This window comes from Terrapene carolina, unplaced genomic scaffold (genome assembly GCF_002925995.2).
Source record: "Terrapene carolina triunguis isolate 2854851 unplaced genomic scaffold, T_m_triunguis-2.0 Scaffold141, whole genome shotgun sequence".
NCBI classification, from domain to species: domain Eukaryota; kingdom Metazoa; phylum Chordata; order Testudines; family Emydidae; genus Terrapene; species Terrapene triunguis.
The window spans coordinates 7061420-7075922 of NW_020664492.1; the positions used below are offsets into that span (position 1 = coordinate 7061420).

Sequence of the window (14503 nt, forward strand, 5' to 3'; positions counted from 1 at the left end):
TACTGCATGGGCCACAGCAAGTGAAAAACTTCATGTTCCCCAAAGACAATGAAAATAGAAGTTTCCATCCAACACATTACTGACATGAAATCCCCAATGGTGACAAAGTGGAGAGGCCATGGCTTATGTACTCAAAAACCTAGAATGCTGAATACTGTTTTTGTTACAAACTCTTCCAGTCTAGTGTTCCAGCCACATGGGGTTCTACAGGAACAAAGGACTAGAAAAATCTGGCTAGAAATCTGGCGTGCCATGAGAAGGCAGCAAATCACCAGAGAGCATTCCATGGGTGGAAAGAGCTTGAGATGAGACTAAGGTTAAAGGCCACCATAGATGATCAGCATCAAGAGAAGATTGCATCAGAGTCTCTTTAATCGCAAAATGTTCTGAAAAGGCTCATTGCCATTGTGAGAATGCTTGCTACCCAAAACCTAGCATTGCATGGCACTTCAGATCAGCTGTATGTGCCAAACAATGGAAACTTCCTTAAAATTGTGGAGCTGATGGCTGAGTTTGATGCTGTACTCCAGGAGCATCTAAGAAGAGTCACCACCCAAGAAATGTACACACACCACCACCTTGGGAAAACAATTCAAAATGACATCATACAGTTACTGGCAACAAAAGTCAAACAGAAGATTGTGGCAGATCTGAAGTCAGCAAGATAATACTCTGTTATTCTGGACCGCACACCTGACATCAGCCATACGGAACAAATGACTTTAATGGTGCGTTTTGTAACAACAACAGAACCTAGTGAAAATGTCCCTGCAATGGTGACTGTCAGAGAGCATTTTCTAGAATTTGTTGACATTGATGATACTACAGGAGCTGATATGACAAATGTGCTTCTTAAAAAGCTGGAAGATACGGGAATTGCGAAAGCTGACATGAGAGGTCAGGGCTACGATAATGGTGCCAACGTGAGAGGAAAGAACAGAGGAGTGCAGACACGGATCAGAGAGTTAAACCCTCGAGCTTTTTTTTGTCCATGCAGTTCTCATTCATTGAACTTGGTGGCCAGTGATGCAGCATCAGCTTCTAGCGAGGCTGCTGAATTTTTTAATGTAATTCAAAGCATCTATGTATTTTTCTCTGCATCAACTCATCAATGGCAAATTTTGAAGCAACATTTGGGAACATCCTCTCTTGATAGTGAAACCACCAAGTGCCACATGATGGGAAAGTCGAGTGGAGGCAATAAAGCCTATCAAACACCAAATTGGGAAGATAGATGATGCCATAGTTGCCATTATGGAGGATAAAGCTATGACCCAGGTACTGTTTGTGGGAGAACAGTGGCAGAGGGAAATGGAATCACCAGAAACATACATAACTTCAAATTTCTGTGTGGCTTAGTGTTGTGGCATGACATACTGTTTGAAATAAATGTTGTAAGCAAGAGACTCCAAGGTGTTGATCTTGATATATCTGGAGCAATGGAACAACTGGACAAAGCAAAGTCATAACTACAGTCTTACTGGTCAGATGAGGGATTTCCAAACGTTCTGAAGAGTGCACAGAAGTTGGCAGAGGAACTTCATACTGAAGCTATTTTCCCACCCATTCACAAATACAAGAGTCACCGAAGAAGACGACATTTTGATTACGAGGCACGGGATAATCCCATAGGAGACCCCAAACAATTCAAAGTTGAATTCTTTAACCAGGTGTGGCGGTGCGACGACTCACTGGCGCGCGCCTCCTGCTGGACATCTCGGGAATTAGCTTTTTCCAGCCCGGAGTGCCCTCTGCAGGCTGGTGACTCACCTGCCGCTGGCCCCGTGTGTCTCCCAGACCCCGGTGCCCTTTGCCCAGGGGTTCTGCCCACCATAGTACCCCCTCACTCTGGGTCTCCCAGATGTTGAGAAGGGATATCAAGTTATGCTGTGGAATCAGCTATACATTTTCCTCTCATGGAGCATCTTCTGTCCCAACCACAATTCCATACTTTTCCTCCAACCATTATGCTGCTTAGTTACATGAAAGTGCAGAATTATTAGGACTATGTTAAATAGGATTAAAACACTCACTTTAAGAAATGGTTGTAGCTGCATAGTTTCATCTTTTCTTTTCTTATCTTTTCTTTTTAACTCTTCAAAGCTATCATACTGTACATATGTTGACACTGAATCTCCTCTCACTGCCTACTGTCCCCATTGCTCTAATATCCAGAACATTTCACATTTTGTTTCCATCAACCTCTCCCTGTAAATTTAGGCCCAGATTCTGCAAACACTTACGTACGTGCTTCACTTTAAGTTTATGAGTTATCCAATTGACTTCTCAGGTGCTTAAAATTAAGCACTTATGTAAGTGTTTCCAGGATGGCAGGCTTGGTGTTTTCCACCAATGTAATCAAGATTAAATATACTAGATCAAATTTACACGTACTTGTTCAGAGAAATTCCTGACAAATAATGACATAGAAGCAACTGTACAGGGTGCAAGGAATCTGGTTATTGCTTTGTGTTTTGTAGTGTGGGCCGGTTTCATTTGTTTAGTTGGTCAAAACAGCCTGTGTAAACCCTGTGGAAAGGAAGCATCACCATTTGAAGATAGATATATGCGTCACTACTATGATGGAAGCAGCCTATCAGATCACAGGCCAGTGTTCACCAGAATACCAACTGTTGATAAATCACTGCAATACAGGAAACAAAATTGTTCTCCAGCATCTTAAAGAGTTTTACAAATGATGGAAGTCATGAAAAAACAAATAGAATCTCTAAAACTATGTAAATTAAAATCCAATGGCAGTGTGTGGCTTCTGGTGCTGCCACAAAACAAATAGCAAACAATAATTACCTAGAATGAGTTTTGAAGTAGAAATGAAATGGTTCTAATGCACATAAATGTTCTTATTTTATCAGAACCTTATGATTAGGGACATGCTCTAATTTACAGACATTGTTTTTTCATGTTTCCAGAATCCTCGCAGATCAAAGGCAGCTCAATTAGTCCTGTCTGTCAAAAGGGTTATTTTCCATGTGGGAACTTTACAACATGCTTACCATGAGCATTTCACTCTGATGGTGTAAATGACTGTGGGAATGGTGCAGATGAAGAAAACTGTGGTGAGCATAACATCTATGACTACTCTGTGCTCAAGAAACAAAGTGAAAAGTGCTTGTGAGATATGTGCTACTCCAGATAATATGCATAAATGGTCTTGAGACAACCTATGAGCATGACAGGTCTAGCAGTTCATCAGTATAGAATAGGGTGACCAGATAGCAAATGTGAAAAATCGGGACGGGGTGGGGGGTAATAGATCCCTATATAAGAAAAAGTCCCAAATATCGGGACTGTCCCTGTAAAATCGGGACATCTGGTCACCCTAGTATAGAATCATAGAATATTAGGGTTGGAAGAGACCTCAGGAGGTCCTCTAGTCCAATCCCCTGCTCAAAGCAGGACCAACACCAACTAAATCATCCCAGCCAAGGCTTTGTCAAGATGGGCCTTAAAAACCTCTAAGGATGGAGATTCCACCACCTCCCTAGGTAACCCATTCCAGTGCTTCACCACCCTCCTAGTGAAATAGTGTTTCCTGATATCTAACCTGGACCTCCCCCAATGCAACTTGAGACCATTGCTTCTTGTTCTGTCATCTGCCACCACTGAGAACAGCCGAGCTCCATCCTCTTTGGAACCCCCCTTCAGGTAGTTGAAGGCTGCTATCAAATCCCCCCTCACTCTTCTCTTCTGCAGACTAAATAAGCCCAGTTTCCTCAGTCTCTCCTCGTAAGTCATGTGCCCCAGCCCCCCTAATCATTTTCATTGCCCTCCACTGGACTGTCTCCAATTTGTCTACATCCCTTCTGTAGTGTGCAGACCAACACTGGAGGCAATACTCCAGGTGTGGCCTCACCAGTGTCGAATAGAGGGGAATAATCACTTCCCTCAATCTGTTCTCAATGCTCCTACTAATACAGCCCAATATGCCGTTGGCCTTCTTGGCAACAAGGGCACACTGCTGACTCATATCCAGCTTCTTGTCCACTGTAATCCACAGGTCCTTTTCTGCAGTTCTGTTGCTTAGCCAGTCGAGCCCCAGCCTGTAGCTGTGCATGGGATTCTTCCTTCCTAAGTGCAGAACTCTGCACTTGTCCTTGTTGAATCTCATCAGATTTCTTTTGGCCCAATCCTCCAATTTGTCTAGGTCACTCTGGACCCTATCCCTACCCTCCAGCGTATCTACCGCTGCCCCCAGCTTAGTGTCATCTGCAAACTTGCTGAGGGTGCAATTAATCCAGATCATTAATAAAGATGTTGAACAAAACTGGCCCCTGGACCGACCCCGACGTAGTTTTCTATTTTCTATTTTTTGCTGTGAAAGAGGAAAATTGCAAACCAGAAGGCCTGGAGCCTGCCAGTGCAGCCTCAAACCTGGGTAATTCTCACTGGGAAAGAGTGGGCCAAGCTGTCTAAAGGAGGCACTGATTCAACCCATGTCCCAGGCAGCCTCCACTGGTAAAACTCCTGTACAGGCCTGGCCACTCTTGATAGCTTCCCTTTTCCAGCAAAAATCTCTTGGAGGATGGCAGGGTGAACACTATATATCATTCCTGAGAGCAAATCCCAACAACGTGTGTGTGTGTGTGTGTGAGAGAGAGAGAGAGAGAGTTGGGGAGGCAGGATTCACAGGAACAAGAGAGTATTATGTTAAACCCTTTGCCAGTGGACATGCCAGTTACTGTAAGAGAGAATTTCCATTATATGATGATCTAAGGTGGTACAAGAGTCTTAACTGCCTTGTGTGTGAGAGAGCCATGTCTCCACTTGATAATGTCTCAGTGAGTTTCATGAGAAAGTTCCTCTCTCAATCTGGGAAGCGCACACTGCTCCATCTGCATGACCACATAGTCTAAAAGAGATGTAAATCACAGCAAGGAGCCTGCCCTTTTTTCAGATGGTTAATAAAATTCTTTCTACCTTTGATCCTGGATCCTTCTCTTCCCATTTTATTCAATGTCTACATGGCAGTCTATTGAACTGTCTGGTACTACTCTTAAATATCTTGGATCAGAAGCCAGTGCATCCAGCAGTCTCATCTCTTGTTTTGAATCCTACCTCTGTAACTGCTTGTTTCATTTCTAGAGGATGTCTTATATCTTCTGTTTCATCACTTATTTTATTAGGTGCCTCAAATCTCCTCCTTTCCCCTCTATTCTTCTCCATGAGCCTGTTCCCTCTACCTTTAGCTTTAAATGTGGACATTTGTGCAGGTGACTTTCCATTTTACATCTTCCTTGGCTAATACCTATCCATTTATCTGCCTGTCTTAACTTTGCCAGCTCCTGATTACACCATATGTTACTACTGAGTGCTTCAATGACTGAAGTTCTCCATCTGTGTAAGGAGTCTTCTTTGTCCCGTGACACTAACTTCCATCTATTCTATTCAAAACTGTTTTCCTTGCTTTCTTCGTTTTGCTTTCCAGTCTCATATAAACCTACATAACCACTAATAGTTAATTTGGCTGTTCCAACCTTGGTCTACTTTCAATATTTTCCATGAGCCTGTCTGAAATTTGAGGTCATTCTTGTACCTGTGCTACACCAGTTATTGAATCTGATACAACCTTTGTCTTCCCACTGAGTTTTCTCTCTTTATATCTTGCCTTAGAACATTTTTGTCTTCATTTTAGATTTTAATTGATTCTCATTGTAAGCTACCATGCAAGTGTCTATGCTACAGTATATAAAAATGCACTATTGTATTAATCCCAGAGGGAATTTGATTGATATTGCCCGCGGGTCTGGAACAGACAGCCTAACTGAACCAAAGTGTGAAATATCCTGCACATTCTGGTACACTTCAGAGGTCTGACTTACTCCTCTGCATGACCATGTAATCCAAAGCCACAACCTAACCCTAAATGATCATTTATTGTTAAGAAACCAGAGAGACCCCAAGCAATAGTTGTCAAACATCCTAAAAGGAGAGGGTGAGTTGTCTGCAACAATCATTACTAATTAAAATCTGTTTCATGGTCATTACTTCACAATTGAAATTGTAGAATGACATGTACAAAATATAATGCATTCCATCCCAATAAAAAGTGAAAAATAGCAAAGCCTGCAAATAGCTAAATAAAGCATGGCGAAAGCCTTTGCTTCACCTGATAAATAAACGTTCAAATTTGAGAGCCTAACATTAAGCACCTGAATAAGTAGTCTGATTTTCAGAGGTGCAGAGCAGTCACAGCACCCATTGAAATACATCTTGGATCCCCCACTAAAACTTAGAGAAAACATGGAAAAGGTAATTTAATAGTTTAGAAAGAAAAGTAGGGCATGGGAAATGCCAGAAAAAAAGGTATATTGGTAGCCCAATGTGAATGTATGATATCTGGCTTTGGGAGAAAAGTTGAGAAATGAGTTAAATAGTGGGTAGTTGAGTCATGGGATGAAAGAGTCCTTTCCAGATAGAGAACTTCAGTCTTTGAAGCATTATGTGATATATGTTCTGCTGTGAAATTTTGACCAAACAGGCAATGGCTCTCTCCCTCTTTCTAAACAAGATGATTTTCATGTAATAATTTTCATATTTTTCTTTCCCGCTTTCTTTTACAAGCTGATATCTTATTTATAGTGCAGCTGACAAATGTTAACACTGTTTTATAGGAGATAATAGTGGATGAGCAAATATCTTTGACATGGTCCATGGAAAGCCAAATTATCTGGACTTATCACAGGAGTGCTGTAAATAATACCAGATGAAAAACTCAATACACTTCTCTATTTTAATTTGATTACCATTTTGACTTAATGTTGATCAGATTGAAATGCTTAATCTATTTTATACTTCTGAATTATTCCATTAAATGAATGTATTAACCTTTATTAAAGGGCTCTCTAGGCGATTAGATCATCTCAGCTGCCTATGTTTTCCAGAGCACATAGAGTTTTTTGCATGCATACAAGCATGGAGCAGAAGGGCACAGTGTGAAAAATGCTAATATATTTGCTCACTTGTGTCAAGTTGTTATTTTTAGGACAACTGTGCAGAAATCAGTAATTCTCTTTCGCAGAGGATTTAGAAATTTGGTCTCGCTTCAATCTGGCTGCTGAAGAACTGGAAGACAGGACTCCCCAGCAGCCCACCAAGTGGGCTACTGAGGAGCCAGACAGGTAAGCTGGCAGGAAACCAGGCAGATTCACATCAGAAACCTGCTTGGGTACTGTCAGACTCATGCCAAAATTGAACCGTCTCTGCAAAATGTTTCAATGAAAATTGTTTCATCAGAGAATTTCTGAAAGTACTAATTTTTAGATGTACAGCTATAAGACACACAATGGCTATTGCCCTGAAGCACCCATCCCAATACTAGCTTTTCATATGTACAAGCTTATATGATTTAAGTTTTGCTTCTATCTTTTTGTGTTTGCTTTCACAATTTTTAAAGCGCTAAGATCCAATGATGTTTGTTTCACACTTGTGCCTTCTGGCTGGGTTGTCACTATAAGGAATCAAACCTTGGCCTTTGGGAGGTTAACATATGAGCCTCTACTGCCAGAGCTAACCCCCTTCCCCATGCTATTAGCCAAGATTGTAGTAGGCTCATCAATCTCTAGTTGGCCTAACTACCACCAGAGGGGGACCAAGAGCCACACCAAACAGGCCTGGCTTCCATTTAAAAAGATTGATCGTTAGAGCCCTGTTATCACTGAGGAAAGCCCATTATTGTAGGACTGATATGAGTGCAGAAGCAGCATTTCTAGGTTCCTCTTCCTGAACACTCCCAAGTCTTTCCAAAACTAAGATGGAGGGGCATCATCATCAAAAATCTTCATATAAAGCAAAGTCTTGCAGAAAGTTGGGTAGGAGTAAGAAATGCCATAATGGAACAGACCAACACGGTCCATCTGATCCAGTATCAGATGCCTCACAGGCAAGTGCAAGACTGGAATAGATAGTTATGGAATCATCTGCCAATAGGGGACAGTTTCTTTCTAATATCCCCCTTTAGAGGTTGGCTTATGCCCTGAAGCATGGTGTTCATAGCTTTTCCAAGTTTTTTTTTTAATCCTTACTAATATAACTCTGGATGTTCTTGTGATCCATATAAATGGCCACTCCTTTTCTGAAGGAAGGTCTTAAAAAGACACAAACAATCTGTATTAAGCAGATCATAATCCATATGTTACACAGTCATAAATGCTTTTTTTCCCCCTCTAGGTCTCCTCCAGTATCCAGAAATTTGTGATTGCATAGAAACTGAACTAGAATGTGTAGCTGTTAATTTAAAAGCTGTTCCACTTGTTTCAAGCAATGTAACCCTACTGTAAGTAAACCTCAATATTGTACATGCATAAATACAACTTCCTGCCTTTCTCTGAAATAAAAGTGCTGTAGAAACAAATGAGATGGCTAAACACAACCTGAATATGTTTGTAGAATTTGGGGAAAATCTGCTGTCCCACCATGTGCATAGGACGTCATATTCCCTACTATCGCCACTTCTTTGTATCAACAAAAAAAAATGGTTAAGGGTAAGAATAATGGTGCTGACCCTTAGAACATAAGAACGGCCCAAAGGTCCATCTAGCCCAGTATCCTGTCTTCAGACAGTGGCCAATGCCAGGTGCCCCAGAGGGAATGGAACAGGTAATCATCAAGTGATCCATCCCCCGTCACCCATTCCCAGCTTCTGGCAAACAGAGGCTAGGGACACCATCCCTGCCCACCCTGGCTAATAGCCATTGATGGACCTGTCCTCCATGAATTTATCTAATTCTTTTTTGAACCCTGTTATAGTCTTGGCCTTCACAACATCCTCTAGCAAGTAGTTCCACAGGTTGACTGTGTGTTGTGTGAAAAAATATTCCTTTTGTTTGTTTTAAACCTGCTGTCTGTTAATTTCATTTGGCGACTCCTAGTTCTTGTGTTATGAGAAGGAGTAAACACTTATTTACTTTCTCAACACCAGTCATGATTTTATAGACCTCTATCATATCCCCCCTTAGTCGTCTTTTTTCCAAGCTGAAAAGTCCCAGTCTTATTAATCTCTCTTCATATGGCAGATGCTGCAGACCTCTAATCATTTTTGTTGCCCTTTTCTGAACCTTTTCCAAGTCCAATATATCTTTTTTGAGATGGGACGACCACATCTGCATGCAGTATTCAAGATGTGGGCGTACCATGGATTATATAGAGGCAATATGATATTTTCTGTCTTATTATCTATTCCTTTCTTAATGATTCCCAACATTCTGTTCACCTTTTTGACTGCTGCTGCACATTGAGTGGATTTTTCAGAGAACAATCCACAATGACTCCAAGATCTCTTTTTTGAGATCAGCTAATTTAGACCCTATCATTTTATACATATAGTTGGCATTATGTTTTTCAATGTGTATTACTTTGCATTTATCAACATTGAATTTCATCTGCCATTTTGTTGCCCAGTCACCAGTTTTGAGAGATCCTTTTGTAGCTCTTCGCAGTCTGCCTGGGTGTAGCACAGTGCAGACTCACCCCTGCAGCACCTCCTGCTGGTCATCCTCAGGAATTAGCTCTACGACCCAGGAACGCCCTCTGCAGGCCGGTGATCCGCTTGCCATTGCCCCCCCCCCCCCGTGTCCCTCCCAGGACCCCAGTGCCCTTATCTCAGGGTTCTGCCTCCTGCAGTACCCCACCGTCTTACTGGGTTTCCCCACCCCAGTTGAACCCCCACCCCCATATCCCCACCTCAGTCATGGCTAGTGCTAGTCTCCATTTAGCCCCCGCACCCTGGGACGGATTGCAGTCTATCAGCCGATCATCATAGGCAACACGGGGTTTGGACTGGCTGCCTTTACCCACCCTCCGGCTGCCCCTCTGCAAGCCCAATGCCTAGGTGGGCCTAGAACTAGGCCGGCCTAGAACTAGGCCCTGCAGCCTGGGGAGTTGCTGGCCTAGGGCTTCCCAGCTCCTAAGGCCTTTCCCCAGCCCTGCCTCCCTCTAGGTCCCCTGGGTGAGTTCCCCAGCAGCCAGGCCTGTCTCCCTCTCAAGTCAGAGAGAGACTGCTTTCTGCTTGAGCTCCTTGCTCAAGCCTTTATAGGGCCAGCTGGGCCCTGACTGGGGCATGGCCCCAGCTGAGCCTGCTTCCTCCCAATCAGCCCAGGCGTCTTGCCCTTCCACAGCCCTCCTCCAGGGCTGTTTTAAACCCCTCAGGGCAGGAGCGGGTGACCATCCCACTACACTGGGACTTAACTATCTTGAGTAGTTTTGTATCATCTGCAAATTTTCCACCTCGCTGTTTACTTATTTTCCAGATTTATGAATAACTTGAACAGGACTGGGCCCAGTACAGACCCCTCGGGGACACCACTATTTACCTCTCTCCATTCTGAAAACTGACCATTTATTCCTACCCTCTGCTTCCTATCTTTTAACCAGTTACCAATCCATGAGAGGACCTTCCCTCTTATCCCATGACTGCTTACTTTGGTGAGGGACCTTGTCAAAGGGTTTCTGAAAATCTAAATACACTATATCCACTGGATTCCCCCTTGTCCACATGCTTGTTGACCCCCTCTAAGAATTCTAGTAGATTGGTGAGACATGATTTCCTTTTACAAAAACCATGTTGACTATTCCCCAACAAATTATATTCATCTATGTGTCTGACAATTTTGTTCTTTACTATAGTTTCAACCAGTTTGCCCGGTACTGAAGTCAGGCTTACTGGCCTGTAATTGCTGGGGTCACCTCTGGAGCCCCTTTTAAAAATTGGCATCACATTAGCTATCCTCCAGTCATTTGGTACAGAAGCTGATTTAAATGATAGGTTACAGATGATAGTTAGTAGTCCTGCAATTTTGCATTTGAGTTCCTTCAGAACTCTTGGGTGAATATCATGTGGCCCTGGTGACTTATTACTGTTTAGTTTATCAATTTGCTCCAAAACCTCCTCTAATGACACCTCAATCTGGGACAGTACCTCAGATTTGTCACCTAAAAAGAATGGCTCAGGTTTGGGAATCTCCCTCACATCCTCAACCATGAAGACCGATGCAAAGAATTCATTTATTTTCTCCGTAATGGCCTTATCATCCTTGAGTGCTCCTTTAGCATCTCGATCTTCCAGTTGTCCCACTGGTTGTTTAGCAGGCTTCCTGCTTCTGATGTACTTTAAAAAAATTTTTTTGCTATTACTTTTTGAGTCTTTGGCTAGCTGTTCTTCACATTCTTTTTTGGCCTTCCTAATTATATTTTTACACTTCATTTGCCAGAGTTTATGCTCCTTTCTATTTTCCTCACTAGGATTTAACTTCCACTTTTTAAAAGATGCCTTTTTGCTTCTCGGTGCTTCTTTTACTTTGTTGTTTAGCCATGGTGGCTCTTTTTGGTTCTCTTACTATGTTTTTTAATTTGGGGTATACATTTAAGTTGACCCTCTATTATGGTATCTTTAAAAAGTTTCCATGCAGCTTGCAGGGATTTTACTTTTGGTGCTGTACCTTTTACTTTGTTTAACTAACCTCCTCATTTTTGTGTAGTTCTCCTTTCTGAAATTAAGTGCTACAGTGTTGGGCCATTGTGGTGTCTTCCCCACCACAGGGATGTTAAATTTAATTATATTATGGTCGCTATTACCAAGCGGTCCAGCTATATTCACCTCTTGGACCAGATCCTGTGTTCCACTTAGCACTAAATCAAGAATTGCCTCTCCTCTTCTGGGTTCCAGGACTAGCTACTCCAAGAAGCAGTCATTTAAGGTGTCAAGAAACTTTATCTCTGCATCCCATCCTGAAGTGTTATGTACTCAGTCAATATGGGGATAGCTGAAATCCGCCATTATTATTGAGTATTTTATTTTAATAGCCTCTCTAATCTCCCTGAGCATTTCACAGTCACTATCACTATCCTGGTCAGGCTGTTGGTAATATATTCCTACTGCTAAATACTTATTATTGAGATATCAGTTAATTCCCTGGGAACTGTCTAATTTCCACTGTTTTCACTAGAGATGGGCCTGAATTGTAATAAAAGTTCTAGATACTAATTTTGAACCCCACCAAGTTCACGTGTGTTTGGATCCCGGGATTTGGTTTGGCCTATTACAGAAGTGAGTGAGCTATGAAATGTGTATCTCATGTGCAAATTATAAGCTCTGTGAGGTTGGGACTGTCTTCCTTCATGTTTGTATTGTGTCTAGCACAATCAGGCCGTGATCCTCGGTGGCACTTCTGGACCCCACGTCAACAAAAATGAATTTTTAAAATGGTAGCATCAGATGACCTTTTACTGGAATTCAACATATGAAGCTTTAAGTATGGCTTTATCAATGTTACTATAGAAACCAATCTGATGCTCATTTAGTAAGAGGAACTCTTGTGTAAATTATACCGTCTGGTAGAATGTGCCGTGATTCTGTTAGATATAGCTACTAGCAACAACAACAAAATATTAGCTGTGCTGATAACTGCTTCATACCAAATGTCACTCTCAGATAAACCTTCATAGGGGTGAACTGTACATACAAAGCACTAGGTACATATAATCCTGGCTTTTCTACATGAGAAAAGAGTGACAGCTAAAACGTCAGGAATTCATATTGCAGACAAAGTAAATCTTAGTAAATCCTCCAAGAACACAGTATATGAGATTATTCCATCTGATTTGAGGTTATGTGTTTGTTATTAGGCAGGTCCTAATGACAGCCCAAACTGCCTTCCATTCAGAACAGACTGGCAGCCTTCAGAAACTACAATCATTTGAGAGGATCACATAATTTAAAGAATGGGCTGGCACTAGAATTACTTCTATTTTAATAAAGTGTAAACACAGTAGGGTTTATTTTCCTCTCAGTGCACATGATAATATACTGTATGTGCATCCCTGAATGTGAATAGGGATTGTCCTTGCGTGATAAAACTCAGAACAATATAAGCTTGGTGAGAAACTCTATAGGCCTTTCCCCCACACTGCTGTGCATATTATGTCCTTATGATATATGAGACTACGTTCCACAGACAGAATGAACTTGTTCCTTGAGGCAGTGAGAGACAGCATCCCCTACAGACTGACACAGAGAGTAAAGCTGAAGAAGTTGTCAAGAGAGTTTCATTCTCGTTGGAAAATATTGAACCATATTCCTCCCCAGTGTAACTCCACTGATTTCAGATATATTACACCTGGAATTAATTTAGCCTAGCGGGCTTACATGGCAGAAGGGGTAAAAGTGAGATTATGAAACATCTGCAATTGTAGGATGTTTGTGAAAGATAATTACCCTGTTTTTTTAATCTTATCCCTATCAGATTTCTGCAACATAATTGCATTCAAACTATTTCAAGGAAAGCATTTTTTGGATTATACAAACTTCAGATATTGTGAGTAATCTCTTGCTTTATATTTACTTTTTAATATAACTAATTGCCTAGTGTATACAATAGAATGTGCATAATTTATAAAATTGAATTTTGTAAGACTTACAGGTTGCTAAAAATATTCCTATGGGAAATTTCAGCTGTGCTCTTTCTTTCAAATCTTAGGCCTGGTCTACACTAGGCGTTTATGTCGAATTTAGCGCCGTAATATCGAATTAACCCTGCACCCGTCCACACCACGAAGCTATTTAGTTCGACATAGAGGTCTCTTAAATTCGACTTCTGTACTCCTCCCCAACGAGGGGAGTAGCGCTAAATTCGACATGGCCATGTCGAATTAGGCTAGGTGTGGATGGAAATCGACGCTAATAGCTCCGGGAGCTATCCCACAGTGCACCACTCTGTTGACGCTCTGGACAGCAGTCCGAGCTCGGATGCTCTGACCAGCCACACAGGAAAAGCCCCGGGAAAATTTGAATTCCTTTTCCTGTCTGGGCAGTTTGAATCTCATTTCCTGTTTGGACATCGTGGCGAGCTCAGCAGCACTGGCAACGATGCAGAGCTCTCCAGCAGAGATGGCCGTGCAATCGCAGACTAGAAAGAGGGCCCCAGCATGGACTGATCGGGAAGTCTTGGATCTGATCGCTGTGTGGGGCGATGAGTCCGTGCTTTCCGAGCTGCGCTCCAAAAGACGGAATGCAAAGATCTATGAGAAGATCTCTAAAGCCATGGCAGAGAGAGGATACAGCCGGGATGCAACGCAGTGCCGCGTGAAAATCAAGGAGCTGAGACAAGGCTACCAGAAGACCAAAGAGGCAAACGGACGCTCCGGAGCCCAGACCCAGACATCCCGTTTCTACGAGGCACTGCATTCCATCCTTGGTGCGGCCGCCACCACTACCCCACCAGTGACCGTCGACTCTGAGGATGGGATATTGTCCACGGCCGGTTCCTCGGACATGTTAGCGGACGGGGAAGATGAGGAAGGAGATGAGGAGGACGAGGCAGTCGACAGCGCTTGCAACGCTGATTTCCCCGACAGCCAGGATCTCTTCATCACCCTCACAGAGATCCCCTACCAGCCGTTAACCCGGACACAGAATCAGGGGAAGGATCAACCAGTGTTTTAAACATCTAAACATTTATTTTTAACAGAACTGGAATATTAACAATAACAA

General features: G+C 42.4%; 1 protein-coding gene across 1 annotated transcript in view; it reads left to right on the forward strand.

Annotated features, from left to right (window-relative positions):
- Positions 1-6302: 6302 nt before the first annotated feature.
- LOC112118304 (relaxin receptor 2-like) overlaps positions 6303-14503 on the forward strand; it is a 42106-nt gene continuing 33905 nt past the window's right edge. The window contains 2 exon segments of the mRNA XM_029911982.1: positions 6303-6324; positions 8188-8293. Coding sequence (XP_029767842.1) covers positions 6303-6324; positions 8188-8293 — 128 coding nt within the window.